This window comes from Penaeus monodon, chromosome 2 (assembly GCF_015228065.2).
Source record: "Penaeus monodon isolate SGIC_2016 chromosome 2, NSTDA_Pmon_1, whole genome shotgun sequence".
In the NCBI taxonomy this organism is placed as follows: Eukaryota; Metazoa; Arthropoda; class Malacostraca; order Decapoda; family Penaeidae; genus Penaeus; species Penaeus monodon.
Genome location: NC_051387.1, coordinates 8,218,615 through 8,246,114, shown reverse-complemented (window position 1 = coordinate 8,246,114; position 27,500 = coordinate 8,218,615). Strand labels below are relative to the sequence as shown.

Below are 27,500 nucleotides of genomic sequence, written 5' to 3'. Positions count from 1 at the left end.
ATCATCATCATCATCAAGGGGTTTAACGCCAAACGGGGGCGCAGGGCCGCACCCAAACCCTTCGCTTCCAGCCACGAGGATCCCTGAGGCGAGTCTCCAGGCAGGGACACGGCCCCCCCTCTAGTTTCCCCAAGACAGGTCCGGTTTAGCTGCCCAAACCATTTTTTCCCAAAGGAACCTTCCCCCCAGGTCTCCCCCACCCCCGGGTTGGGCTCGCCCGGGGAGCCAAACCCGGTGGGCAGGGTCGTCCCTAGGGAGGGGAGCAGGTGGGCCCTATAAACCCCAGTTGGCGATTTCCCCGGGTTTTGCAAAGTAAAAGGGGCCCATGCCTTTTCACGGTGTAACCGCCGGTTGGACAGTGGTCCTGAAATGTACCCCAAAGATCCGACGAAGGGACTTTTTTAAAAAGGGACAAAGGGGAGACTCCAAGGCAATGGATGCGTCCAGGTTTTGCTTCCCAATAGAGCAAAACTGGAAGTATCAAGGCCCTTTAAGACAGCAGCTTGGTCCTTTGCATGGGTACCACATCTCCAAACCTCTTGTTACGGTTCATGGCCCTTTTTTTCCCAGCCCAATCCGTCTACTGTTTCCCCTGGTCTGAAACCCGAGATGGGGACTAGCTCCAAAGGTATGAAAAATTTTTCTGTGACTTCAACGTCCTCCCCGCAAGATGGATCGCTAAACGGGTTCCCCTAACAGCCCCCAAGTCCAAATTTGGTTTTGGGTCCGAGACCTCTAAGCCTAGGGGCTTCGCCCATTCAAAAATGCATCAAGAGCCCCACAAGTACTCCAAGGACTCGATAGGAGGGAAAACATCGTCGGCAAAGTAAAGGGTCCGGACCTTATATTGCCTAGGTTGCTCCGCACTGACTTTGGCTAGAGCCTGCCCATTTCCAGTCCATACAATGTTAAAAGGGGGGGTGAAGGACACAGCCTTGCCTCACCCCTGAAAAACAGGAAGAAGTTCGCATACCCCACCACACTTTACAGCACTTTCAGTCCCCTATAGAGGCTTGCTATTGGCCATAATCTGTGTCGGAAATTCCCCCGAGCCTCAGGATCTCCCCTAGCGATTCCCGTGCACCCGGGCAAAAGCCCCTTTTTGGGTCGATGTAGCGCGACAACCCACGACCAAACTCACGCGGGGTTCCACAAATTCTCGAAGCGTAGTATACGGTCTATTGTGGACTTGCCCGGAGTAAATCCTATATATTATATATTTATATATATATACTATTAAAACATTTTATATATATATATTATATAAAATATATATATATATATTATATATATTAATAATTTATATTATAATATATATTAAAATATATATATACATAATTTCAGATACATGTAAACCACTATCTCACTATTAATGAAAACGAAACACATATCATATCAAACACAAAAATCTTATCCGATCCTTTTCAATTGATTTCACGTCATAAGATGTGTGCTTCCGCAGAACTCGTATTAACTGCATTATAACACCTCAGGCTCATTCTTCTTCTTCTTCTTCTTTTTTCAATTATTGTCCACTTTTGTCAACAGCTTGTGCAAAAAAAAATGTCCTTGATGGATACACGCGCAGAATACGAGAAAATCAAATCAAAATCAACCTTTGGCTGAAAATCGGTTCCTTAACACACTTCGCCAGAACAGCTCACAGAGTGACGATCGTGTCAGAAATTCTACCTTTAACTCGAGAAACACCTGGTTTGAGGTCAGCTGCAGGGTGAATTAATGTAAATGATTTCGCAAAGCGCCTCCCCCCCCCGAAAACACCCTTTTTCCCCGCCCACCACGCCACCGGCCGGCCCCCCCCCCCCCCCCTTTTTTTAAAATTTCTCCCCCCCCCCCCCCCCCCCCCCCCCCCTCCCCCCCCCCCCTTTTTTTTTTTTTCCCCCCCAACCCCCCCCCACCCTTTCCCCCAAAAAACCCCCCCCCCCTTTTTTTTTTCCCCCCCCCCCCCCAAAAAAACCCCCCCCCCAACCCAAAACCCCCCCTTCCCAAAAAAAAAAAAAAAAAAAAATTTTTTTTTTTTTTTTTTTTTTTTTTTTTTTTTTTTTTTTTTTTTTTTTTTTTTTTTTTTTTTTTTTTTTTTTTTTTTTTTCCCCCTTCCCCTTTCCTTCTCATTCTCTTTCCCTTTCCTTTCCTTTCCCCTTTCTTCTCTTCTCTTTCTTCTCTTCTCCCCTCTCTCTTCTCTCTCTTCTCTTTCTCCTCTCCCCTCTCTCTCTCTCTCTCTCTCCCTCTCTCTCTCTCCTCCTCTCTCCTCTCTCTTCTCTCTCTCTCCTGACTACTGACTCTTCCTCTCTCCTCTCTCTCTCTCTCTTCTTCCTCTCTTCTTCCCTCATTTTCTCGATTCCTTCTTGCACATTAACACACACACACACCACACCACCAACACACACCACCACCACACCAACACACACACACACACACACAACACACACACACACACACACACACACACACACACACACACACACACACACACACATATACACAAACACCCACACTTTCCACCCAGACACTCTCATCCCCTGCAGGTAAACCTAGTAAAGATAAGATTTATTAACCGCTGACCCACAGTGTCCAAACACTCACTCCTTATCGAAACATATCTATGAGGGATTTTCTCTTGGCCCTGCATTTACTTTCTTACATTGTGCTTTCACAAAACAGTTTATTATTCTGAGGGAAGGGAAACGGAAGAATAGTATCGATTTTGTTTATATCTTTTTATATCTTTCCACTGAATTGTTGTGATTATTATTGTTATTATCTATTGAGTCTAGGAAATGTTGTGACACACGAGGATAAGTATACACAGCCTCTCTGTCTCTCTCTCTCTTTCTTTCTCTCGTCTAACTCGTCCTCTCTTTCTCTCTAGTTCTTTCTCTATACATGTCTGTCTATCTATCTGTCTATATATATATATCGTTCTCTCTCTTCCTCTGTCCATCTGTCTGTATCTTCTCTCTCTCTCTTTCTCTCTCTCTCTCTCTCTCTCTCTCTCTCTCTCTCTCTCTCTCTCTCTCTCTCTCTCTCTCTCTCTCTCTCTCTCTCTCTCTCTCTCTCTCTCTCTCTCTCTCTCTCTCTTGACTATTATGATATATTACATACCAACACCTGATAATGGCAGTAACTGGTTATTGTATTATGAGACGCTCACCAGTTTTATCAGCATATTATATCATTATTTTATCATTTTGTACAAAAAGAAAAAAATGCAGCAGAAGCATTATTTATTTACTTTACTTTATTTAGCATTATTTAATGTTTGTTTACGAATATATATTGTTTGACAGTATATAACCTCTTTTCAAAGCAAGAGAATCATTATGATTTGTTGGTAAAGCAAGAAAATCTGTTTATATATATATATATTTTTTTTTTTATAAAATACTGAAATTTATTTATAATTTACTTCTGAAGCAAGAAAGTAATTTTACAATTTGGTGTGCAGAGTAAGAAAATCAATGCTTTTCTTTTGTAATGCAACAAAACCACTGTATTTTTTCATTATAATCCTGCTAAAGACCAGTTTCTTGTCTTCTTAGTAATTAATTGTAATTGTCTAACAAATCAGTATGTTATTCTATGGAAATAAATCTAGTAACATCAGTATTATTATTATCTCTATCTACTTATCTGCTGTATTATGTACGTGTCATTTTTATGAATACGTATTTATGCTCTCACCTCACCACTACCTCCTTCAAATACCAATGTTGTAAACAAACAGGCGTTGGATTCCATGCTTTTATTCATATAGTGATGACTTTCCTATTTATTTATTTACTGAAAAAAATCTGCCGCGTCAACACCTGAGGTCACTAGCGGCAGCGTGAGGCTTGGGACTAAATAACAGATATGGAAGTGCTTTATGACATCAAAGGTCTTATGGTGCTATGGTAGAGTAAATGAGTTAGGGATGAATTTACGATTAAGTTACAGGTTGAACAGAGCTAGAGGGTAGTATGGTAGTGAAAAGGGAGGAGAGGGGGGGCTGATGGGGTATAGTGTAAGGTGAAGGTTGTTCGGAGGCGAAGGAGTTAAGGGAGTAGGAAACATTATGATGAATTATTGTGGCGAAAACGGCAAAACTGAGTTGACGATTACGTTAAGTGGACAGAACAAGGGGATGGAGAAAAGAAAAAGGAAAGGAGAAGAAGAAAAGACCACGCAGAATTAGTTGGGGGCGAGGGCCGAGGTCCAAGGCAGGGGCGACCCCCAACATCAGGCCGTCTCTTAAGCCCCCAAACGACAACAATGAGCAAAGGATTGGTGGGGACGACTTTCCTGGTGATGACTTTCGTGATGACTTTCCTAGCTTAAAAACAGACTCGTCCTAACACCACTAAGAACACGGACTGCCAACATTGAATATTTCCACGCTGTATTAACACGACTGATATGGCTGCCAAAGAAATTAATTTATATTCCATACAGTTCTTAACGAATAAAAAATCCGTTTGAGTTTTACGTATATATAAAGTGGAGAAGAGTTATTTGTAATAATAATATATGTTCTGTTGACACGTATTGCTCTTAAAGCAAACCCAGAGAGAGACTAACCGGAGTTAGGAAAGCAAGTCAATAAAGAAATCAATTTCTGTAGTGTTTCAATAAGTTTATTAATTCACTGGAACAATTTCTGCCGCCTCAACATCTAAGGTCCTTAGCGGCGTATTCAGAATTAAGCGACAGGAAGGGAGTTAGTGGCTAAGTCCCCGGGTAGGATTTTTTTTCTTTTTTTTTTTTGCTCACACGATGTTTCTTGATTTCCAGAATCGTCAAAACAAACAAATGCGCCAGGCACCACACAACATTATGACAAAGTTTTGTGACGAAAATGGTCAACATGAATTAACGATTAGGATGCGTGGACAGAAGGGAAGAAGAGAAGAAAAAGGAAAAGAGAAAAGACCCTGCAAAATTCGTTGAGGCGAGGGCTGAGGTCTAAGGCAGGAGTGATCCCCTACATAGGGCCTCAGTATCCGCCTCCTAACCCCCCCCCCCTTGGCAACAACGAGCAAGGGATGGTGGGGAGGGTATCAATTAAGAAAATATACACTGTGCAGCTGGTATTCATAGTCAGAAGTTAAAATAATAACTGGAGATGTAAAATAAACGGTTTCGATAGGGACAACATTATCGGTAACAAAGAATATTATCAAAACAAGACTAATGAAATAAGTTATATTCACCTGATAATAAAATGTAAAAAAACAAAGAAAATTGAGTATGGAGTTTTGGTGCAATACGAAAAAAAAATCTAAAAAAGAAAGAACACAGGGTGATGAAGGAAGGGAAGAAAAGGAAAGGGGAGGCAAAGAACGATGCAAACTGATAATATTACAGATTGTTTACACGTAGAGAGAGGAACTGCGAAAATTGCCGGAATAGAAGTGAAGTGCAGATCCACGATTAGCTTAGCTACAACGTATGGCGCTAACGTAAAAAAAAATCTGAGAAATGTAGTTGTACAAAAAAAGAACGAAGATTGAGGTTACTCAAAATAATTAAGAAAATATTATTATATTTTGCTCTTTTGAAATACGTGTTAATCACACAGCAATGAGCAATTAAGGGATTATCATTTTACATATGCTCCCTTTGTTAATGGGTTAGTGAGCGAGCGATTGCGGGAGAGGGGGAGAGAGTAAGAGAGGGAAAGGGTTAAAAGAGAGAGAGAGAGAGAGGGAGAGGGAGAGGGAGAGGGAGAGGGAGAGGGAGAGGGAGAGGGAGAGGAGAGGGAGTGGAGAGGGAGAGGAGAGGGAGAGGGAGAGAGAGAGAGAGAGAGGGGGAGAGAGAGAGGGAGAGAGAGAGAGAGAGAGGGAGAGAGGGAGAGGAGAGAGAGAGAGAGAGAGAGAGAGGAGAGAGAGAGATATCAAGCAATCAAGCATTACAGTATTTTTAATGCACTGAACGCAATAGACGTAATCCATCCTTATGTGCACATAAAAAAAACTCAACTCCTGTATTTAGAAACTCCACAGTAAAGATTAAAATCAAACCAGGTTTTTTGGTAATTAGGATCTTTATTGCTCAATAACAGAACAATGGTGGGTAATCATATATCCGAGATGGACCCAATATTCATGAATAAAAGTGAACCTGACGAACAACATGGGTGGTCAGTGATGCCAGACGTTTTGTCATTACTATCTTTCGTGCATTGTGAGACAAGAGGATCTTCCTAGCCCTAAATAAATGCCAAAAAGGTTGCATACTTGAAGCTCAAAGCCTTCAAAAAAACTTTATGCTATTGCTGAAGACCCTATGCAATGAATCAACTGCATACGAGCGGCATATAAATAGTTACTTGTCTTTTGTGGTTGATTAGAAGTGAACCCCCGGATTGAGAACCCAATGAGGCAACTTCTGAACCGGTGCTGTTCTTCTGTGCATTATCTATGTCTGCATCAGGATCCACCATGTTGCAGGGCAGTTGTACACATAATCGATTGCACGTGTTGAAATATAATCTTCATCTGCGTATAAGGCTATTTACATGAACTTTGAACAAAGATTTGCAACAGGACTACTCTTCATTATTCTACGTACTGCACACTCAGCAGGAAATCTCGCAACATTTACATTTACACAATGAATACACAATGTGACAACTTACATCAGCTCAAGCAACATTTCTTGTGGCACCTTTTTTTTTAACTGACATAGACAAAAATAAAAATTTGGAATTTGAGATAATTTCGTCCCCTGTGGTTTCCTTCGTTCCATAAAACTTTTACAACAATCATAACACGTTCCACGAATTTAAAATAACTTATTAACAAAGAGAATACAGGAGGACATACAATTAACTTGTATTTCAAAATTTCCTGCTTAACCCTTTAATCCTAAATACCGGCGATTAAAAAAAAAACATAAAAATTTGTACCACATGACTGAACACGATTAATACAGTACGGTATATGTTGGATGCAGGCATTTAAAAAATAAAAGAATAAAAAGGTTACGCTAATTTAAAAATGCAAAAAACTGTCACTTTCAAATTGATGTTGGGGTGCAGTCCTCTATTTCTCGAGTGATGTTGCTGCATTAGCGAATCTAGTCCTTGAGCAGTTCGAAGTGCACCAGACCGAGGCGGTTGCTACGGTCATGGCCGATGTTCTTTGCCCAAGCGCGGCACTCGATATTAATAAGAACGTTAGACTGGGGCTGTTCGAACTGCACAGCAACAATAGGTGGCAGGTAGCCTGGGGTATGCCTGTAGGGGAAGTAATATGCGGGGAATCCTTGCCATGGTGAGTACGTGATGGGACCGACGTATTCTTCATCGGCTGGGTTCTCTCCCTTGCAGGATACCCAGATCATCTGGAATGGGAAAACGGGGTTACGAACGGAAAAAAAGGCAAGCATTTTCTGAATTATCTATTAGCCTACTCCTCTCCCATTTAACATTATCTACCGTTACCTTTATTATTTCTTATTATTACTATTTTCATAATTGCTATTTTTTCTTTGTCATGATTATTAATTATCATTATCATCATTATTATTATTACCGTTTTTGGGGAGGTACTGATATTAATCCCTTATCCTATTCAACTATTACGTTATTTATCAATAGCTTTTCCTCCCAACTTACACTCTTACAAACGCACACTCTCTGGAGAGAAAGCACGAGAGAAGGAAGGAAAGGAAGGAAGGAAGAAAGGGTAAAAGAATGTGAGAAGGAGGGGTGGAAGGGAGGGAGGAAGGGAGGGAAGACGAAAGAGGATGGAACGAAGGAAAGAACAAGGGAAAGGGTGAGGGTGAGGGAGAAGGAGAGGGAGAGGGAAAGAGAGGGAGGGAGAGGGGGAGAGGGAGAGAGGCAGAGAGAGAGAAGAGAGAAGAGAGAAGAGGAGAAGGAGAAAGAGAAGAGAGAAGGAGAAAGAGAAGAGAGAAGGAGAAAGAGAAGAGAGAAGGAGAAAGAGAAGAGAGAAGGAGATTGAGAAGAGAGAAGGAGAAAGAGAAGAGTGAAGGAGGTAAAAGAGAACGAGAATGAGGAGAGAGAGAGAGTGAGCATTACAAAGATGCAGAGGGAGACACGAGAGAGATCCTCAAACCCTACCTTAGGTACTTTTCCTTGGTTGTCGTCTGTGCGCTGCTGGATGTGATCCTTCAGAGACTGGGGCATCTCTGCGGGGAGCTCATCCACACTAGTGTACACGTCGGGAACCCAGTTGATCATCTATCAAGGTAAAAAAAAAGGGCTTAGTTAAGGGAGATGGAGAGGGCAGTAGGGAGGGAGAGACAGAGACACAGAGAGAGAGCCTTTTCTTATTTTCATTTTCTAAATTCTTTCCTTACTGCTATCTCATCATAAGATGGCACAGCGCTCGTACGCTAAATTACACAAGCCCTGCACTCAGAAGACTCAGAACCTATCAGAACTTCCAACAATATATATTTTTTCTCACATCATAAACAAATGAATAAATCAGCATTAAAAAACATACACGCCACCCAAAGCAGCTCCTCACCTTATTAAGCTTGAGCAAAATGCAAGGAGATTCACGGTTGTAACCCCAGCTCTCGGCCTTCTGGCATTTGCCCTTCAGCCAGGTGTCCTGGAAGCGGCAGACCTCGCCATCTGCAGGCAGCTTGTCCTCGGAGCAGTCGGTTACGTGCTGGCCAGAAATCATATCGCTGGTGCCTTCGTAGGCTGAAGAAGATGGCCACGATTAGTGACTAATGGCATTTACATAATGATTCATTAAAGAATGATTAATGACATCTATCGGTTTTAAGTCTTTACCTACTGACAAAGATAAAACAGCACTACATAACAAACGGCACAGATTTTCTTCGTTGAAAAATGAAGATTACCCGAAGCGAAAACTTACGCTTGATGAACTCATTGAGGGAGTCGACCCAATGCTCGATGTCAGCACTGTCACCGTTCTTGTACCAGATCAGGGTGGACTCGACATTCTCAGCTCTTGGCAAGGGTCTGAAACCCATGGCTGGAAAACAGGAATTCAACAATGTTAGTCATGATGAATATTAACACAAAGCAGGCCTTTTCAGCTATTAAAAGTTTATGGAATCACTTGGGGGAGAGAGAGAAAAAAAAGTCTACTAGCAAAAATGAAATGGGTACTCCCTAGTCTTCTCACTACTCTAATATTTGGATTACACACACAACAAGGCACTGCAGCCCTTTTCCGCTACGTACCTGGGTTCTTGAGGATGGATCCGCCGTCACCGGGAGTGTACTTGGGAAGATGGTTGACGTCAAGAGTCTGGTAGAAGATGGCCATCATGATTGCGAAGAAACCGGCGAGGCAGGCGTAGAAGATCAGATAGAAAATGCCGATCTTCACTGCAAGAAAAGAACAAAGACTGAGTCAGTATTTCGGAAATTTGGTGGTTTTTGCTTTGTCAATAAAATATCATATTCGTCACGACTCCAAAATGTCTTAGCTACGTTTAACATTATATTACATGCACGCTCTCTCTGTTACTAATCCCTCTACATGTCATTCTTCAATCAAGGAAGATCGGTTTCAGAAAATAAAGACAATGTTATGCATTCTTACCTTCGCAGACACGAATATTGCATCAATTTTCCCATTGCTTTATAAAAACTGTCAACTGTGTTTACAACCGCTAATCATCCCATTTTGAATTTCCACCTCTGAATCATATATCACACAATTTCAGTTCCCCAAAGTAAAAAAAAAATCAAAGGTCAAAAGAAGGAACTCCAAACCAACATCGGGGCCCGACATCAAAAGACCAGTGGACCTCAGACAAGATTTAAAAGATCGGGCTCTTGGCAATTCAGTTCTGATGTGGCCGTTACTACACAGGGAAAACACACACACACACGTTGCTACTGTGAAAACGGGGACTTGGCAGTACCTCGCTTCCCTTCCGCCAAGACTGAATTTGTTCTTTGAATTGTGGTAATTCTGGTCGCCGCGTCAGGTCGGCCCCTTTCATGTGCTTCCCCATTCCAAAATTCCTAAGGATTCCTCATTCTCAAATGTTTTTTTCGGCATATTTATGTGCATGGTACTCAACATTCCAAATTTCCAAAAGCTCAATTTGCTCCCACAGTATCTCCTTTTATCAAAATTAAAGCAAGAGAAACTGCAGGTTCTGGTATCTTTTAACGACCGTAAAATAACAGGAAAAGAAGAGAAAAAGATGAACAGAGGTTTAGGAAGAATAAGAATAAGAAGAGGGCAAAGCAACAGCGACACAACCAGTCATCCTCGCGACTAATTCGATCATTTTCTTTCCTACGATACACCCTATCCCAATACTTCGCCTCCGAAACCCAAAGGGGACACCCACGTCCTCCCGACTACTATGCACCATTTCCCTACATTCCCCAAGTCACCCTGCCGAGCCACCCTTTCGGAGCCATCCTAGAGTGAGGGCGACAACAACGGTATCCCAAAGTCTCCCCCTTGCAATGCAACCCAACCTCTCTTTTTTTCCTAGGACACCCTTTGCCCAAAACTTCCAAGAATCATGTCCCTTCCTCTTGGTTACAATACCTACAACGCCCTCCCACCCCCTACTAAAAAGGAGGCTACCCTGCCGAAGCAACCGTAGCAGGGTTGAAGGGCCCGGCCGATCTCGCCAAGTTGCCGGCGAAAGATCCCTCCCTCCGTGCTGGCTGCTTGCCAACCCCCGCGCGCTCGGGTACTCGCTACTGGGCCAGACGCGGGGGCCGGGAGGGTGTATCGAAGCTCGCTCGCTCACTCACTCTTACTCATTCTTATTCATTCTCTCTCTGTCTTTCCGTCTTTCCCTCCCCCTCCCTCTCCCTCTCTCCAGTTCCTGTCACTCTTAGTTCCGCAATATGCATTGCCGTTCCATGAGGGCTTCCGCAGTATCCGCTGTCAAACAGACACGTGTAAATTACTTGACGTTTCCATACTACCAATGTAAACCAAATGCAAAAAACAAATAAACATTTCGGGTGCCAACTGTCACGGATGACACCCATCGAGTCTAGCGTCTCCCTCATCCAACGTTAAAACTGTGACAGCCGAGGCGAAATCCCCCCCCCCCCCAAAAAAAAAAAAAAAAAAAAAAAAAAAAAAAAGACGGGAGGAACCCTAACACACGGGAGGCAGCTAATAACATGTAAATAGTAATATAAAACGGGTGAACTGCCGACGACCAGGAGACAAGAGAGCAGAAGCTGAGGGGCAGTTCCAGCATCGATCCCGGAGAACAAGCCCCGCCTTCTCCTACCCCCCCCCCCCACACCTAGTGCCTCTCCCCTCCTAACCGGCCATCAGTCTTTTTTTCCTCCAATGTGGCATTTAACCGGCCATCTATAAACCGGCCTTCGATATACTGAACAGTTAACTTACGGCGAAGAACGTGGAACGGAGCGAATCCAAATCATAGATCGCACACGATAATAAAAATAAAAATGAAATAAAGTGAGAGAAAAGCAAGGAGGTTTGGATTTACAGGAAACGTACGAAGACAGTGAAGAAAGTCAGTGAAAAAAGAGATGGAACAAAATCGTGTCAAACAACAGACAGGCCGCAGAAAGCGTGACCCTGAATTTCCTCGACTCCCTAGGCCATCAAAGTGTCAGAAAAATCAATTCCAAGTCATGGCCGCCCTAAAGAGACACCCCCATGCCCCTTCCCCTACATTCTACACCCTTTGTTTCCGTCCCCTGCCTTCAACACCCCTTAACCTCCCCCCTTTCCCTCCTCAATCCCTTCCCCATCCCTTCCCTACCTTCTAACATCCCTAAACCTCCCCCTTCCCTTTCAAATCTCTTCCCCTTCCCTCTCCTTCAACTTACCCATCACTCCCCTACCTTCTAACATCCCTAAACCCCCCTCCCCTTCCCCTTCAGTGTCCCATCTCCTTTCCCCCTTCCTTTCCACACCCCACCCCTGTCCCTTCACAACCGGTGGCAAGACAGGGCTTACAACATGCCCCAGACCTCGTACGGCATAATAACCGGAGGCCCGGCGGTCCCATGCCCACGAGGCGTTTCAACAACAGCGGTGCGTCAACAGCAGCATGACCAGCATTAACGAGATTTTAATAATAAATGCTATGCGGGTGTCAGGATCTGGCTTCGTGGACGGAACAAAAGAGAAAGTGAAAATTTAAGTAATAAAAGTATAACAAACAATTACGATAATAATAATAGTAGTAACAATAGTAATAGTACGTACCAGAAATAGTAGTGATGATAGTAATACTACTACAACCACCACCACCACCATCACTACTACTACTACTACTAATAATAATAATAATAATAATATAATAATAAATAAATAATAATGACAATAACAAAAATAATGATATAGATGGTAAGGAACAGAATGTCCATGATGCGCTGTCAGTACCCTTTCTTTCAAAGCTGCGTGAATGTAAGTCAACTCGCACCGTAAAACAACCACAAAAAAAGAAAAGAAAGAAAAGAAGAAGAAGAAGAAGAAGAAGAAGAAGAAGAAGAAGAAGAAGAAAAATTCTCGGAGTCCTTGCACCCCGCTATTAACGCCAAACCATAAGGCTTCCTAGAAAAGCTCTATATTTCACATACAGGACTGACTGCCATCCCCTCCAGCGTCCGACGGCCAACTCCGCTGACGACAGCACCCGCGCAGCAAGACGAATACCAAGAAAGGAGCAAATTTTCCTACAGAGGAAATCTGAGGGGATGATGACTGGGGGCCGTGCTCTCGTGTTGCAGGGCGAAGGTTAGAGAATACTGAAAGTGATGGTGATGGTGGTGGTGGTAGGAGTAATAGTGGTAGTAGTAGTAGGAGTAAGAATAGTAGTAGTAGTAGTAGGAGTAAGAATAGTAGTAGTAGTAGGAGTAAGAATAGTAGTAGTAGTAGGAGTAAGAGTAGTAGTGTAGTAGAAGTAAAAGTAGTAGCAGTGGCAGCAGCAGGAGCAGTTGGAGTAGTCCAAGTTGTAGTCTTAGTGATTGTAGTAGTTGTAATATTAATAAAAAATAATAATAATCAATAATAATGTAAGATTAATGTCACTTTCTTTCATCTCATATATAAGCAGTTTATATGGCAAAAATGTGTGCTTTCCGATGAGTATACTGCGCTGGCCAAGCATGCGAGAATAAGATCAACTACTATTTGAGGCAGATTGCCGTAATCCAAGTATTCCAAATAAAAAAAGGAAGTAAAGAAACCGAATAAATTCCATTTATTTCCAGTGAAATCGGGAATTCACACACAAAAAGAAAGCAGTTAAAACATAAAACTCTCCACTTGCAAGCCGGTCTCTAGGAAATGATCGACCCTCCAGTGGCAACATCCCGAAGCCGGCTCCAAATATTGCGCAATGATCAGCTGGAGCCGGCCGTGACGTCACAACTTCCCAGCCAACCACGAGGCGGAATCCCCGTGCGTCACTCTCCCTCAACCAATCACAAAGCGTTCTGGCCCTCGCCTCGTGACGTCGCTCTCGGGTCCAAAACACAAGCCAATGAGGAGGGATTTTTTTTTCTCGCTGTAAGTAAATGCATTGTTGCATTCTGACGAGCGGAATTTTCCCCCCCTCGAGATTTCATGCATGATGAAGCATTTTATATATATTAAAACAAACCCACAATGCCACAACAGCAACCGTAACCTAACATATCTCGCGCACGATAACATCACACCAACAAGCGCTGCCCAAGATGCTCCCCATCCGAACGCAAAACTACACCTAATCAGTGGATGTTGCTACAGCCCCAACAGACTTCCGAGAAAACCGCATTACTTAAGGAAACCCGCTGCACAACAGCTAGTGGCTTCGTTAACGCAACACAAGACTGTGATGTAATGTAAACGAGACGCAATTCGGTCGCCATCTTCTCCCAAGAATAACAACTAAGTCTGGATTCTTACTAGAATACATTTCTCGTTATCATTATCTTCTTGTTTTTTTTCCAGTAATGAGAATGATTTACCAAGCCAGATTTTCGCTTTCGCAAGTAGGAGTAATTGCGTGTCCTTTCACAAAACTTAGAATTTTCGGATCGCTTTCATTTTCCAGCGCTGCGCCAGAAACCACAATACAACAAAAGTAAGAAAAGCAAATTCAAAATCCCTCTCCTCTTATGGAAAGAACCACGAGAACCTAATCGTAAAAAACAAATTAAAATGCACACCAAATAGTAATTTCATTAAGTTGACCACAAGAGCAGACTACAAACACCACATGGACTGGCCACCGGAGAGAGCGCGAGCGAAGGAGAGAGAAAGCGACCAAGAGAGATTCCAGAAAAAAAAACCTTTTTTGTCATCTTTCAGAAGAAACCACAATCCCCATCAACCATAAATGTCGATTCAGACCTTAGATCGACGCAGAATTGTCAATGAGAAACGGGTCTTGTGAAATCTCGCAAGCTTTAGTTATGGCTGTTTGTATAGGAGAGATGGAAAGGGAAGGAGAGAGAAAGAAAGAGACATAGTTGGGTAGCTAGATATATATAGAGAGCGAAAATTCACTTTCGAAAGATGATCATACTTTTTCTACCATCACGGTGTTAACTTAAATTTTTTTAAAATCCATTTCCTATTCACCCAAGCCGAGAAAAACACATGGCGTATTTTATTCGTACTAGCGGTCATCAGCCTAGATAACAGCCAAGACGCCTGTGCGCGAGATAAAGAGATAAAAGCCCACTTGAAGATAAAAGATATATACGCTCTGATCTCCCATCGAAACAAACAGAATCCACCGGTGTCGACATAACTTGCATCAGATTATAATAAACATTAAGAACCAAGTTTTTTCCCCCCCTCCTCTCTCCCTCTACCTGCTATCTAACTACCTGTAAAAGCGAGTTTCTAGCATGACCTTAAGGAGCAGAAGGGAAACGGGAGACATTAGAAGACCAGTGACAAAAGGGCGACTCCAAACTCTGCCATTTTCTCCCCATGTGTGTGTGTCTGTACTTCGCGAGGAAAAGGTTACAAGTTGACCCTTCATTTGTGTGGCAATATCTCCGCATCACGTGGAGTCTGACTGAGAGCGGATGAGAGTAAAGGTCGAGATTAAGAAAAAAAAAAAAATAAAATAAATAAAGATCACAAACTAGGCCTACACAACAAAGGCTAGAAGACAGGTGGATGGAGTGACAGACAAACTGATAAAGAAGATAGATAGAACGAGAGAGAAAGTCGTTACGCTTCTCGTCTCCAATCGCTACAGTTCGCTTGTCATGGAACCGTCTATCATCTTTTATATACAACAATACAACGTAATTGTGTGTGTGTGTGTGTGTGTGTGTGTGTGTGTGTGTGTGTGTGTGTGTGTGTGTGTGTGTGTGTGTGTGTGTGTGTGTGTGTGTGTGAGTGAGAGAGAGAGAGAGAGAGAGAGAGACGATAAAAAGAAAAAAGCAAATCAAGATATTTGTGTGTAAAAAGAAAAAAACAAGTCAAGGTACTCCACGATCCCCCATAACCATGCCGTAAAACATACGGTTTTACACACAACCCCTAGGACCAACCAAAACTCTCACACAGCCAAAGCCACCCAAAAGCCACGTGCAGTGAAGGCTAAGGATGGAGACGCCCAATAGCCATCAGCTGCAACAAGGCACTCAGGGGGAGGGCAGGAAGAGCCAATACCCACCCTAGGCCGTGACACTTGTGGGTTGTGTGCCAGCTGTGCGGGGAGGGCAGAGTTAGGCTCTATAGAGGTCTGGATTCGCCTGTGTGCCCGTGGGAAGAGAAGGAGGGAGAGGGAGTGGGAGGGAAAGACAGAGATAGATGGATGGATAGATGAATCAAGAGGATTTCAGTGAACGATAAGGAGAGGAAGAGAAAGAACGACAAGAAAGGGAAATCAGAGAAAGAGAAAAGAGGGAAAGAGATATGAAGAGTGATTTCAACGCATTACCATAGATTGTTCATGTACACCCATCTACCTCCCCGCCCCCCTCTCTACGGCCTGTGCCTATTCCTGCCTCCATTTTCCTATCTAAAAATCTCCCCTTTGGCTATGGGGAAACGGCCAGACTCGAAAACAAATCCATTAACTGTCCTCCGTCCGCCATCAACATACAAAAGATACAACAACAAAAACAAAAGAAAAATTACAACGGAAATGGCCATTGCCTTGACTGGCGATCAACCAGACATGCATTGAAGACCGGCGGTGCTTCCTGCAAAGGCCCCGGCGACGCTTTCTGCCTGGGGAAAGGGCGGTGTGAGGGCGGTGGTCTCTCTACGCCCGTAAACAAAGGTACGAAACCTCGGGTCACAACATAAAACTGTCGAGGTTTTTGCGAATTTCACCCCAGAGCGGGAGCACATTTCGAAAAAGATGTAAACTCAAGGGCAACTATGTCATGCATTGAGATTTTTGAAAAACGAGTTTTGGGTCTTCTCTCTCTCTCTCTCTATTTTTCCTTTATACTATATTACATACGCCAGCTGTGTTTGGTGGAAAGTTTTATCGCACGACATGGCAACGTCGCACGGAGGGCCAGCAGGTACGATTCAAAAAGTTACTACAACCCCGCTAACTGGACGCCCTCCCCATGCTAGACTAGAAAAAAGATGGGACATATGCTCGGTAATCTACTGCTCGATACCCGATACCCGATTTCGACCTCGCTTCTAACCCGATTAAAATTCGACTCATTAAATCCTGAGCCACGTAGGGCGGTAGACGTTGTAGTGAGACTTGTTGTGGTGAGGCAAGTTCCATTCTCTCTGTTTCTCCCCCCATAAAAATCGAGCTTGTCATCCACCCTTCCAGTTAGTGCCCCAATAAGTCGGGTCTCCTGTCAAAACATACTGAAAAACAACAAGAATAACAAAAAGAAACAAGAAAATACGAGTATAGTTATAGGGGTTGAACGCAAAACATTGTTGCGTCCTTTCCGGTACCGAAAACAGAAAAAGTACTGCCTCTAGATCCGAAACTTTCCATACACTCTACTTCAACTTTCCAATCCCCCGTCAACAAATCCTCTAACACCCTCCCCCTTTTGGTTTCCAACACCCCAACCCTTGTCAACTTCTTCCCCACGACCTCCCCTCCCCCTTTCCCTCCCTCTCCCCCTTCCCTTCTTCCAACTCTAAATACAAACGGATATTATTACGTAACTCCCCCCTCCCCCTCCTAAGCCCTACACGCAATCGGCCAGTAGACGTCTCAACTTCTACGTATTCCCTGGCGAACAATGGACACCACGCAACGCTACTCATTCATACTTCAACGGACACACCGTCTTATTTTCCCCGACTTGCACCCTTTAACTATATTACATCATCATCAACCTAAAAGCTAAAAAAAAAAAAAAAGTTTCTTATGCTACGAAAACTTCTTTCAGACATATTTTGTTTTCTCTGTTACCCTTTAACCTAAACACATGTAGGGTTTCTGGCAAAAAAAAAAAAAAGTGACGGGTAGCCCAGGGTCGCGAGTCTAAACCTACTTTATATGTACCAGTGAACCTGTATAGGCGCGTGTTGTGCATGGTTAAGTTAGCGCGAGAGAAAGTGTATGGGAGAATGTACGGGCTTAGTTGAGTGTATCTGTCCGGGCTTAGTTAAATTTATTTGTTGAGTTAACGTCATGTATTTGTTTTTTAGTGGATCCTCTTGGAAAGCAAAATTCGATGTGGATTGGGGAAAGGGAGTGTATCTGTTCTTTAAGTGTGTGTGTGTGAGTTACAGAGTGAGTGAAACAGCGAACAAATGAACGAGCGAGCGATTTAGTACACGAGCGACTCCATGCAAACGAGCGACCCCGAGTACGTACAAGCGAAAGACCGAGCAGTCCTTTCTAAGTCCATTATTTAAAAAGCTTTCTTAAAACAGGAGTTATGAGCGTGAGAGGAGTTCCAACGGCGCGCGGTCTTTAAGGCGCAGGAACGCACAAGGGGAACATTATCCGGTTATTAATAGCTTTCCGCGTTTCGTTTCTTCCGCTCCTTTCACTCGAGGAAACCGAAGCAAAGGGAGAGAAAGCAACTCCCGAAAAGCTGAGTAAACAAATAACTAATACACAAATAGAGATATAACTGAACAAATAAAATAGGCTGATAACCTGATGAAACACAGTGAAAGAAATGTCAGTTTAGTGTATGGCGAAAAAACAAAAATACAAGGCAACGGACAGACAGAAAAAAAGAAAAGAAAATCGTGGGTGAAGATGACAAAAAAAAAAAAAGAAAAGAGAGATGGTGAAGAGACCAAAAGAAAATAGAGAGGGAGACACAAGAAAGAAGCGAACAAAGAACCAAAAATAAAGACAGAACAGAGAAACGGGAAGATACAAGATGGCGACAAGAATGCGCGCTCTCTCCCTCCCTCCACCCACCCCGTAGCTGAGGTTAGCACTGTACTGCCCCAAAGTTGCCTTGTCAGGGATCTGTCTGTCTCTGTCTCTCTCTGCCTCACAAACAAGTAACCTCGCCTCGCTTAGAGTACCATGAGGCATAGCTGATCTACACAAATATTCGCGGAGTTGGATGGATGGATAGCTGGATGGATGGATAGACAAGACAGACTGACAGACAGAGGGGGGGGGGGGGAGGAGGAGAGAGGGAGAGGGAAAGAGATAGATAGATAGATAGATAGATAGAGAGAGGGAGAGGAGATTCACGATGAGAGAGAGAGAGAGGGAGATTCACGATGAGAGAGAGAGAGAGGGAGATTCACGATGAGAGAGAGAGAGAGAGGGAGATTCACGATGAGAGAGAGAGAGGAGAGATGAGAGAGAAGAGGGAGAGAGAGAGAGAGAGAGAGAGGAGAGAGAGAGAGGAGAGAGAGGAGAGAGAGAGGAGGAGAGAGGAGAGAGAGAGAGAGAGAGAGAGAGAGAGAGAGAGAGAGAGAGAGAGAGAGAGAGTGAGAGGGAGATTCACGATGAGAGAGAGAAAAAAAAATACGATGACTATTACGAGGCAGATGTCGTCATCGTCATCATCAAGCTCAAGGTGACTCAAGTCTGTTCAAAGTCATCCCAGACGTGACGAGTTTTACAAAATTACGTTGAAATATCTGGATTTGTCTGGTGACGGTTTGGGAATAGTGTTCAGAATCAACAAATAACCGCAAACAATAACAGAAATAACATCAACAAGAACATCCATAACAAAAACAACAACAACGACTTGTGCATCATATCAACGACCCCCTGGTGCCATACAGACGGCATCTCCCTCCCCCCATCCCCATCCCCCCCATTTCTATTTCGACATCACCTGTCTCTCCCCTCCCCCCTCTTTCTGGGGGAGGAGGCAGACACGGGACACGGGGTAGGGGGGGGGTGTCTATTTAAGTCTTGGGGTATTTCTGTTACCCTATGATACCCCCTCCCCTCCCCTCCCTTCCTTTCCTAGTCTTAGTCCTCCTCCTCACTCGCTCTCCTTTACCCTCTTCCTTCCACCCCCCACTCCTCCTACCCCGTCCCTCCATCTCCTCCCTCTCCTTCCTTTACCCTATCCCTTTCACCCCAACCATCTCCATCTACCTATTTCGTGACGTCACACAACGTCGGCAAGGTATGGCGGGCCGAGTCTATATACAACCGAAATGTCGTCACTATCATTCTCCCCCCCCTTCCCCTTCCCTCAACCCCCTTCACCTTGTGTTCTGTGCCTGTAGTGAATCTCTATGAAGATACCTCACCGCGACAGTTAAGGGAAGGGTGCATCTCTCTGCCTTGCCTGTCTGTGTTTGTCTGTAGTCATTTGTGCCTCGAAGAGAGAGAGAGAGAGAGAGAGAGAGAGAGAGAGAGAGAGAGAGGAGGAGAGAGAGAGAGAGAGAGAGAGAGAGAGAGAGAGAGAGAGAGGAGAGAGAGAGAGAAGAGAGAGAGAGAGAGAAAGAGAGAGAGAATGACATGCAGACATACACACACAGGATACACAAGATGAAGGCAAGGGCTGTATGCGAGGAGTGGTGTTGAGGGCGAAAAAGGACAGCAAAAGAGGAAAGAGAGAGAGAGAACTGGCGAACTGGTTAATACTAGGAATACAACAACGCGTGACCTTCTGATGGAGTGAGGGGGGATAGGGAGTGGGGAGGGGGAGACGGTCGTCTTACCACACTCCTTGCCTTGGTTGCATGCTCGCACAACCATCGCTACCACAAAGCACGAGAGGAGGAATAGAGGGAGAGAGAAAGGGGAGGGGGAGGGGGAGGGGGAGGGGGAGGAGGGGAAGAAGGGGGGGGAGGTGGAGGAGGAGAGGGTCAAGGAGGGAGAGAAGAGAAGAAAGAAGAGAGAGAGGAAGAAAGGAGAAAGAGAGAAAGGAAGAAAGAAAGAGGAAAAAAAGGAGAAAGAAAAGAAAGAGGAACAAAGGAGAAAGGAGAGAGAGGAAGAAAGAGAAGAGAACCGAGAAGAGAGGAAGCGGGAGAAAAACACATGCACAGACCCTCTCCAACTTGTTTTACTCCGGCCGTCAGCCCACGCCCACATCAACACAGAGATGGGCGTTTTTTCGTAAGTCTTCGCGTGACGGTGCGTGGAGCAGAGGAAGAGAGAGGAAGAGGGGGATAAAAGAACAGACAGAATAATAGGAGGGACAACCGGAAGAATGGGGAGGGGGGGAGGGTAGGATGGAAGGGGAGGAGGAGGCACGGAAACACGTAGATGAGAACGGGAAGGGTTTCCACTGTATCGCTTCCTCTCCCTCTTCCATTTACGTGAGTCTCTTTCTCTTTATTCGTTTATATGATTTTCTTTCTCTCTTCCTTTATAAGTACGATTCATTCTCTCTTGCTCTCTCTCTCTCTCTCTTGCTCTCTCTCTCTTGCTCTCGTTCGTTCGTTCTTTCTTTCTATCTCTCCCTCCCCTCTCATTTCATCCCGCCCTTCTCCCTCTCCCACTCCCCCCCCCACACCTATTCCCTCTTCCTCTACCTCTCAAGACATCCGATGTAAGGTGAAATCGGGCCGCGGAGGTCGCAGTCTCGTGAGGCAACCTCGATAACATCTACCACCTCCGCCGAGCGCCTCTAGATTACCATGAACTTCACATGTTATCAGGTTCATCAGTCACTCGCTCAGCCTGCCTGCCCCCTCTCTCTCTCTCTCTCTCTCTCTCTCTCTCTCTCTCTCTCTCTCTCTCTCTCTCTCTCTCTCTCTCTCTCTCTCTCCTTCTTGGCTGACTATCTCCTTCCCTATATGGCATGACATATGAAAATGTAATATCTTCCTTCCATGACTTAGAAAGAAAGAGAGAAAGAGAAAGAGAGAGAGAGAGAGAGAGAGAGAGAGATGAGGAGGGGGGGGGAGTTGAGAAAAGAGAAGAGAAGAGACCGAGAGAGAGGAGATACTTCCACCAAATCTGGCGACACGAAACAGTACCTCACCCTTACCCCCCTCCCCCCCATTCGCCAGCGTCTGACCTACATCCCTCTCTCCATCCTACCTCCCCCCACCCCCTCACCCCCTCCTCTCCATACCCATACCCACACCAAACCACCGCCTGCTACCCTGGTGTCCCGTGAGCGTAGTAAGTGGCTCATCTGGTATGGTCCGGCCCTGTGCTCATCGCCACCAGCCAGTTTTCGCCTCATGAGCACAATTGGACTCGCATTTAAGCTCGCTACCCAACCCCCCGGGGCAAGCGGGGGCGTTGGGGGTATGTGGAAGGGGGGGGGAGGAGGAGGTGGTATAAGGAATAAAGGGAAAATGAGAGTGGGGAGGAGGAAGATGATGCCAATGACAGAGATGGAGAAGATAAAGGAGGGGATAAAAAAGATGGAGAGGAGAGAGAGAGAGAGAGAGAGAGAGAGAGAGAGAGAGAGAGAGAGAGAGAGAGAGAGAGAGAGAGAGAGAGAGAGAGAGAGAGAGAGAGAGAGAGATTAGACCACAGAATGCGTGCACGTGTGTCACAAGGCCACGCAACGACGGCGGTTGCCTCATTGAGAAACCCAGCAGGTAGCGACGTCGAGCAAGGGGGGACGGAGAGACAAGTGTCGAAGACGGCACCCTAAAACCCTCGGCGATACTCTTGCGAGACACCGTAGACGAAATAAAATGAGAAAAACACTTAAATAAGCGAAGAAAGAAAAGAGAGAGGGGGAAAAAACGCGAGAAAAAAACGAAGGGCCAGTACTCCTCCCCAGCTATAGGGGTCAACAACCCACCCACTAGCAGCGTGGGTCCCTAAACGCGAACGGGTTCTACTATTACTACTACGTCCCCAACCCAAAACACGCAGCCCGCTACTTACACAACTCGCACAGACACACACACACACACACACACACATAAATACATGCATATACACATATACATGCAGACACAAACGTACATACATACGAGTTTCCCCTCTTCTTTCAAAACCTTAACAAAAACTGCTCTTTAAATGGAGTACTATGCGCAGCCTCCACAAATCGCCATCATGGCTTTACAGAGGCTAAACTGGTGATAAGATGCACACGGTGATGTTGTTGTTCAGAAGGGAGACGAAGGAAGGGAGAGGAAAGAGAGCGAGGGAAGAGAGCGAGTGCGTGAAGATTGAGTGAACGAGAGAGAGAGAGAGAGAGAGAGAGAGAGAGAGAGAGAGAGAGAGAGAGAGAGAGAGAGAGAGAGAGAGAGAGAGAGAGAGAGAGAGAGAGAGAGAGAGAGAGAGAAGCCTCGAACAGAGCTCGCTGTTGTGAAGTGACAGACCCCGCCGGCAATGCGGGAGATAGGCGGAGGGGGGGATGGGGAAGCAGACTTGGAGGGAGGGGGGGGTAGACCAGCCGGCCAGCGCTTGTTTCGCACGCAACTTTGCTTTTCCTAATCGATTGACCTCTGCCCGCAAGACGACGCTGACCACGCTCCCCGACGGCGACGAGGGGAGAAAACATCTAAGATACAAACAGAGCGAAACCTCGGTTTTCGTCCCTCGCTCCCGGTGCCGGCGAGAGCGACATTTTTTCGAAGATGAATGAACGTCCAAACCTACCCAGATAATGCCCACTGTCCGCGCGATTGATACAATAAAAAAAATCGCTTTTACAAAGCCTACAAAATCTGTGTGCGGTGCTGGACAAAGGCATCGAGTTAGCAAAGAAGTGGTTTGGTAACAGACCTTCGCTACGGCTGCCATGGGCTAGTGAAAGTTCGCGGGACCTCCCCCCACCCCCCTTCCACCCTCCGCTGGACGACGTACCCAATATATCTCCATGTCGGCTCTTCCCTCTTTCGTCGAATTATCCCAATTTCTATAAACCAACACATCGTCTCCTGCTTTCGTAAAACGATAAAACGAACATCTCAGTTATTGGGAATGAAACGTTAGCTCGCAGCCGTCTCCCCCCGAATAACAGCGCAGCAAGGTCGAAACGGCACTGCCTTACAAGGTGAAATTAACCCTAACGCCATTCTAGCCGCTGCGTGTCCCAAATGTGGACGAAGGAGTCTCACTTTCTCCCCCCACCCCCCACCCCCTCCTCCAGAGAGACGCCAGACACTTGTCTTGCGTAATACCACCGAATGCTACTCACAGTGCCTAATCTCTACCCCGAGTGCCATGGACATTGTCTCTGAAAGGAGTGCCAAGTCTCGTATTTTCATAATGACTATACATTTCTCTCCTTACCATGTCTTCAATTCCTTCCCCCCTTTGACAGTCACCAAAATTCCTTAACAGTGAAAAAACATTTTCTTCCATTAACGGTGCTTTAGTCTCAAGCAAGTATCAGCGTCGACCTCCTTGACAGCGAAAAGGATAACCTTCCTTCGCAGTACCCTGGTTAGAGGCACCGTTTAGGCTTATTTTGTAATTCGTTAAACTGGCCTCGGTGTCTCCGCCAACTTCCCTGAACTTCGCCTGGGCCTCCCCTCCTACGCCGACCTCCTTCGCAATCCATTAATCGACCAACCTATCAATCCATCTCCCGGCAAATCAACCAATAAAAAAAAACAAGTGCAAGCGAGCCCCGCCAAACCACCGGCCTTTCTTTCGCCAGTCGTGAAAAACCGGTCGAACAAACCGGTGTTCGCTGCGTAACAAACAAACTCTCGAGGCCGGATATTAGACGCAGGAAATTGCAATTCGACGACTCACCGCCAAACAAAAGGGACAGGTTTATTAATGGACGCATAGAAGAAGTCGGAATCCGAGGCAGGAAGAAATGAAAGAAGTCAGGAGAGGAGGAAGAGACGAGGAAGAGGAGAAGGGAAGAGAGGAGGAGAGAGAAGAGAGGAGGAGGAGGAGGAGGAGGAGGAGGAGGAGGAGGAGGAGGAGGAGGAGGAGGAGGAGGAGGAGGAGGAGGAGGAGGAGGAGGAGAGGGGACGGGGAAAGTTGGAAGAATGCGCGGTCGATTTATCGACAAGACGGGGAGGGGACAGGGAGCAGAGGGAAATGAGGGGAAGGGGGCGGAGAAAAGATCTGAGGGGAGAAAGGTTTCACTCATCGCATGTCACCTTTTCCCCTTCTTCCCCCCCTCCCCCTCACATTTGCCAATTTACCCCCTTTTCATCATCTCTCTACTGCTCCCCTCCCTCCATCTCACTATCTCCCTCCCTCCCTCTTCCCGGTTCTCCATCTCCACCTCTCCCTATTTTTGTCATGTACACGTGTGTGGGTTTGTATGCTGTGGAGCCACCCAGGTAGACTTGACCCGATAAGGGAGAGACCATAACGCCGACTTTCTTCCTTATCACCCCCACAAACGGCTCTACGACACGCTGTCTTATCAGTTCCTCTGCGCCCCTCCCCCCCCTCTATTCTACCCCCACCATATCACTCCCATATCTTATTTTCCTACATTTCTATACTCCTCATGTCGAATATTATTAATCAATTATCTCATAGTTCTCCATTTTAATAAATTCTCACTTTATCGTCCTCTTTCAGGCCTTCTCTTTGCCTTACCCCCCCTTTTTTTTCTCGCATTTCATTCTGTGATTCCTCCCTTCGTTCGTTTATTTTCTTATCATATATTCCATTTCTGTTTTTCATTCTTTTTCTTCTCTTACACCTCCCTCACCTCTCTCGCGCCACGAAGACCAGGTCACCACCAGTATTGATCATTCGTCACCACACACACACAAACACACCTTCCTCTCCCCTCCTTCCTTGATTCCCTCCCTCCCTCCCATTTTCTCCACTCTCCTACCTTCTTTGCTTCCCTCCTTCCCTCTTTCTTCACTCTCCCTCCTTCCCTCTTTCTTCACTCTCCCTCCTTCCCTCTTTCTTCTCTCTCCCCCCTTTCTCCCTTGCTTGTTTCTCTCTCCCTCCTTGCTTGCTTACTTCCCTCCCTCCCCTCCCCAGTCCCACTAGCATCCCTTACTAACTAGGGGTCTATTACTACACTGATAAACATACCCTAACCCTCCACTCATCCCCTCTCACTCCCTTTACATACTCTTCCACTCTATCCTCGTCCTCCTCACCCCTATCTCCACTCTGGCCTCTTCGTTTTCTCTCTCATCCTCTCTGCTGCTCTCTCCTGACCATCCTCCTCTACTGTACCCCACCCCCCATTGGACCGGCGAAATGATAAGGCGTTTGTCGCTTATCTCCGCTTCCCCGATCCCTCCCGGAGAGTCTTGCATAATAACACGAGGAGAAGATAAGGACTGAGGAAGAGAACGAGGAAGAGGACGAGGCGAGGCAAACAAGGTGGATGAAGAAATGGGAGAGAAAAACGAAGGAAGAATTCGAAAATAGCAGAGAAAAGTGGGGAGTACAAATCGAGGAGAAAAGCAAATTCTGGGTAGGAGAAAGAGAAAGCATAGAGCAGTAAAAAAAAAGAAAGCGACGTACGAGAAAGGGGAAGGACTAACATTAATAAAGATGGAAAATAAATACAAAGGACAGATGACCTTTAGACAGTCCCAAATCCTGACCTTTTCAAAAGCTTAGACAGTATGCTGGAAAGAGGAAGAGAAAAAGAAAGGGAAAGAGGAAGGAAGGGAGGGAGGGAGAGGGAGAGGGAGAGAGAGAGAGAGAGAGAGAGAGAGAGAGAGAGAGAGAGAGAGAGAGAGAGAGAGAGAGAGAGAGAGAGAGAGAGAGAGAGAGAGAGAGAGAGAGAGAGAGAGAGAGAGAGAGAGATAAACAGAAGGATCAGAAAAAGAAAACAAGGGAAAAAACGACTAAAAAAAGCGAATGAGAAACAGGAGCACCCGGCACAGAGCGGCGCCGACGAAACGCGAGGGCCATCGAGTGAAAACACGGCAAGAATCGATACAGCCTGACCCGGTGCCGGCTTCCCTTCACGCTCTCTGGCACTCCCCGAGTTCAATGCCTTCAAACGTAGCTCTTAAAACAGTTTGGCATAAAAAAAGGATGAGAAAGGCGTTAACATGGAAGTCCTTTGGCATGTAAAGCCTAACATACAATGCCAACATAGGGTGTATCGGAACGGAGTGCCTCCCGACATGGCGGCACCTTGACATTCAGTGCCAAGACGGTCGTACCTTCGTGAGAGGTGCCCTGGCATCAGAGTTCATGACAGTGCCCTGAAACGAGTGCATGTCCACATGTCAAACCGCTCAAACAAGTGTGGCAACATGGCAATGCTCTGGTATGCTGTGCCAACTCAGGGGAGCTTAAAATGTGGCACCTACATGGAAATACTGGTAGGCCCTCTGTAGGGATTAGGGACAAGCCGGTGCTTTAAATATACAGCGAGACCATGAGTACTACGGCCTGCATTGTACTAGGTTAGTATACGCTGTGCCCTGGCATGCGCAGTCAACATGGCGGCTTCTAGATATGTTGGGGCAAATATTACTCCATTAAATAATAAAAAAAAAGGGGCACTGCACGGAATGGCACCTTCTATATATGAAAAAAATAAAATTAAAGACAACTCATACAGTGCATATATACTACCTAAATAAAATGAACATACAGCCCCCTACATAAATTTCTATCATGAAGTAACACCAACAGCTCTGATTCAGCCCGACACTGAAACATGGCCCTCTGTGCCAACTTCTCTCTCGCCATGAAGACAGTGCCAACATGGCCCCAGCACAAGGCACAGAGCCAGGGGGGGAGCGACGGAGGAAGACTGAATATTGATAGAAAATAGAGAGAAAATAGATAAATGCAACGGTAAATATGGTTGGCCGTTCCAATGTACCGCAAACACAGGTAAATACTGTTCGCGGAAACAAGCTGTTTTTCCCTAGACAAGAAAAAAAAGGAACAAATGGGGGTCACAGAAAAAGGCCGTGGCGGGTAGGCCTACACGGAAAAAAATCCTTTCACAAATAAATGCAAAGAATGAAGTCTTTACTTACGCCATGACAGGCCTGTTCTTCCAAGACATGTTCCCGCTTCGGAATTCCACAGAAACTTCTTAATACCTCCACCTCCATGAGCGTACAACTTGGCCCTCTCTTCGTCCATGTTGACAGTCTAAGCCCTATTGCACCAATGTTGCAAGGCTACGATAGTCACTGCGACACAAGAAAACCCCCCCTTTCCCCCAATTTTCGAAGCTCCCTCCCCCCCATTGCACCTGCACTATCGACTGACCAGGTCCAAGGCGCATGCTTGACCCCACACACAGGTGAGAACCGGTGGATCATGCAATATTGCAATTCAGTTTAACCCCGACTACCAACCTG

At 45.5% G+C, this 27,500-nt stretch overlaps 2 protein-coding genes across 3 annotated transcripts in view; both read right to left on the bottom strand.

Moving 5' to 3' along the window:
• Positions 1-1,677, bottom strand: part of LOC119580820 (beta-1,3-galactosyltransferase 5-like) — a 7,427-nt gene extending 5,750 nt beyond the window's left edge. The window contains exon 1 of the mRNA XM_037928952.1: positions 1,617-1,677. The gene's annotated coding sequence lies outside the window, so the exon portion shown is untranslated. The remainder of the gene's footprint in view (positions 1-1,616) is intronic.
• A 4,347-nt stretch (positions 1,678-6,024) lies between these two features.
• Positions 6,025-27,500, bottom strand: part of LOC119580803 (sodium/potassium-transporting ATPase subunit beta-like) — a 21,731-nt gene continuing 255 nt past the window's right edge. The window contains exons 1-6 of one of the 2 annotated variants that reach the window (XM_037928933.1): positions 27,171-27,309; positions 9,191-9,337; positions 8,859-8,978; positions 8,496-8,677; positions 8,084-8,203; positions 6,122-7,344 (exon numbers count right to left, since the gene is read on the bottom strand). In XM_037928933.1, the coding sequence (XP_037784861.1) occupies positions 7,078-7,344; positions 8,084-8,203; positions 8,496-8,677; positions 8,859-8,978; positions 9,191-9,337; positions 27,171-27,279 (945 nt within the window). In that variant the 5' untranslated portion in view covers positions 27,280-27,309 and the 3' untranslated portion in view covers positions 6,122-7,077. Of the gene's footprint in view, positions 7,345-8,083; positions 8,204-8,495; positions 8,678-8,858; positions 8,979-9,190; positions 9,338-27,170; positions 27,310-27,500 lie in introns of those variants that run through there. The other variant, XM_037928939.1, reaches the window with a different exon arrangement.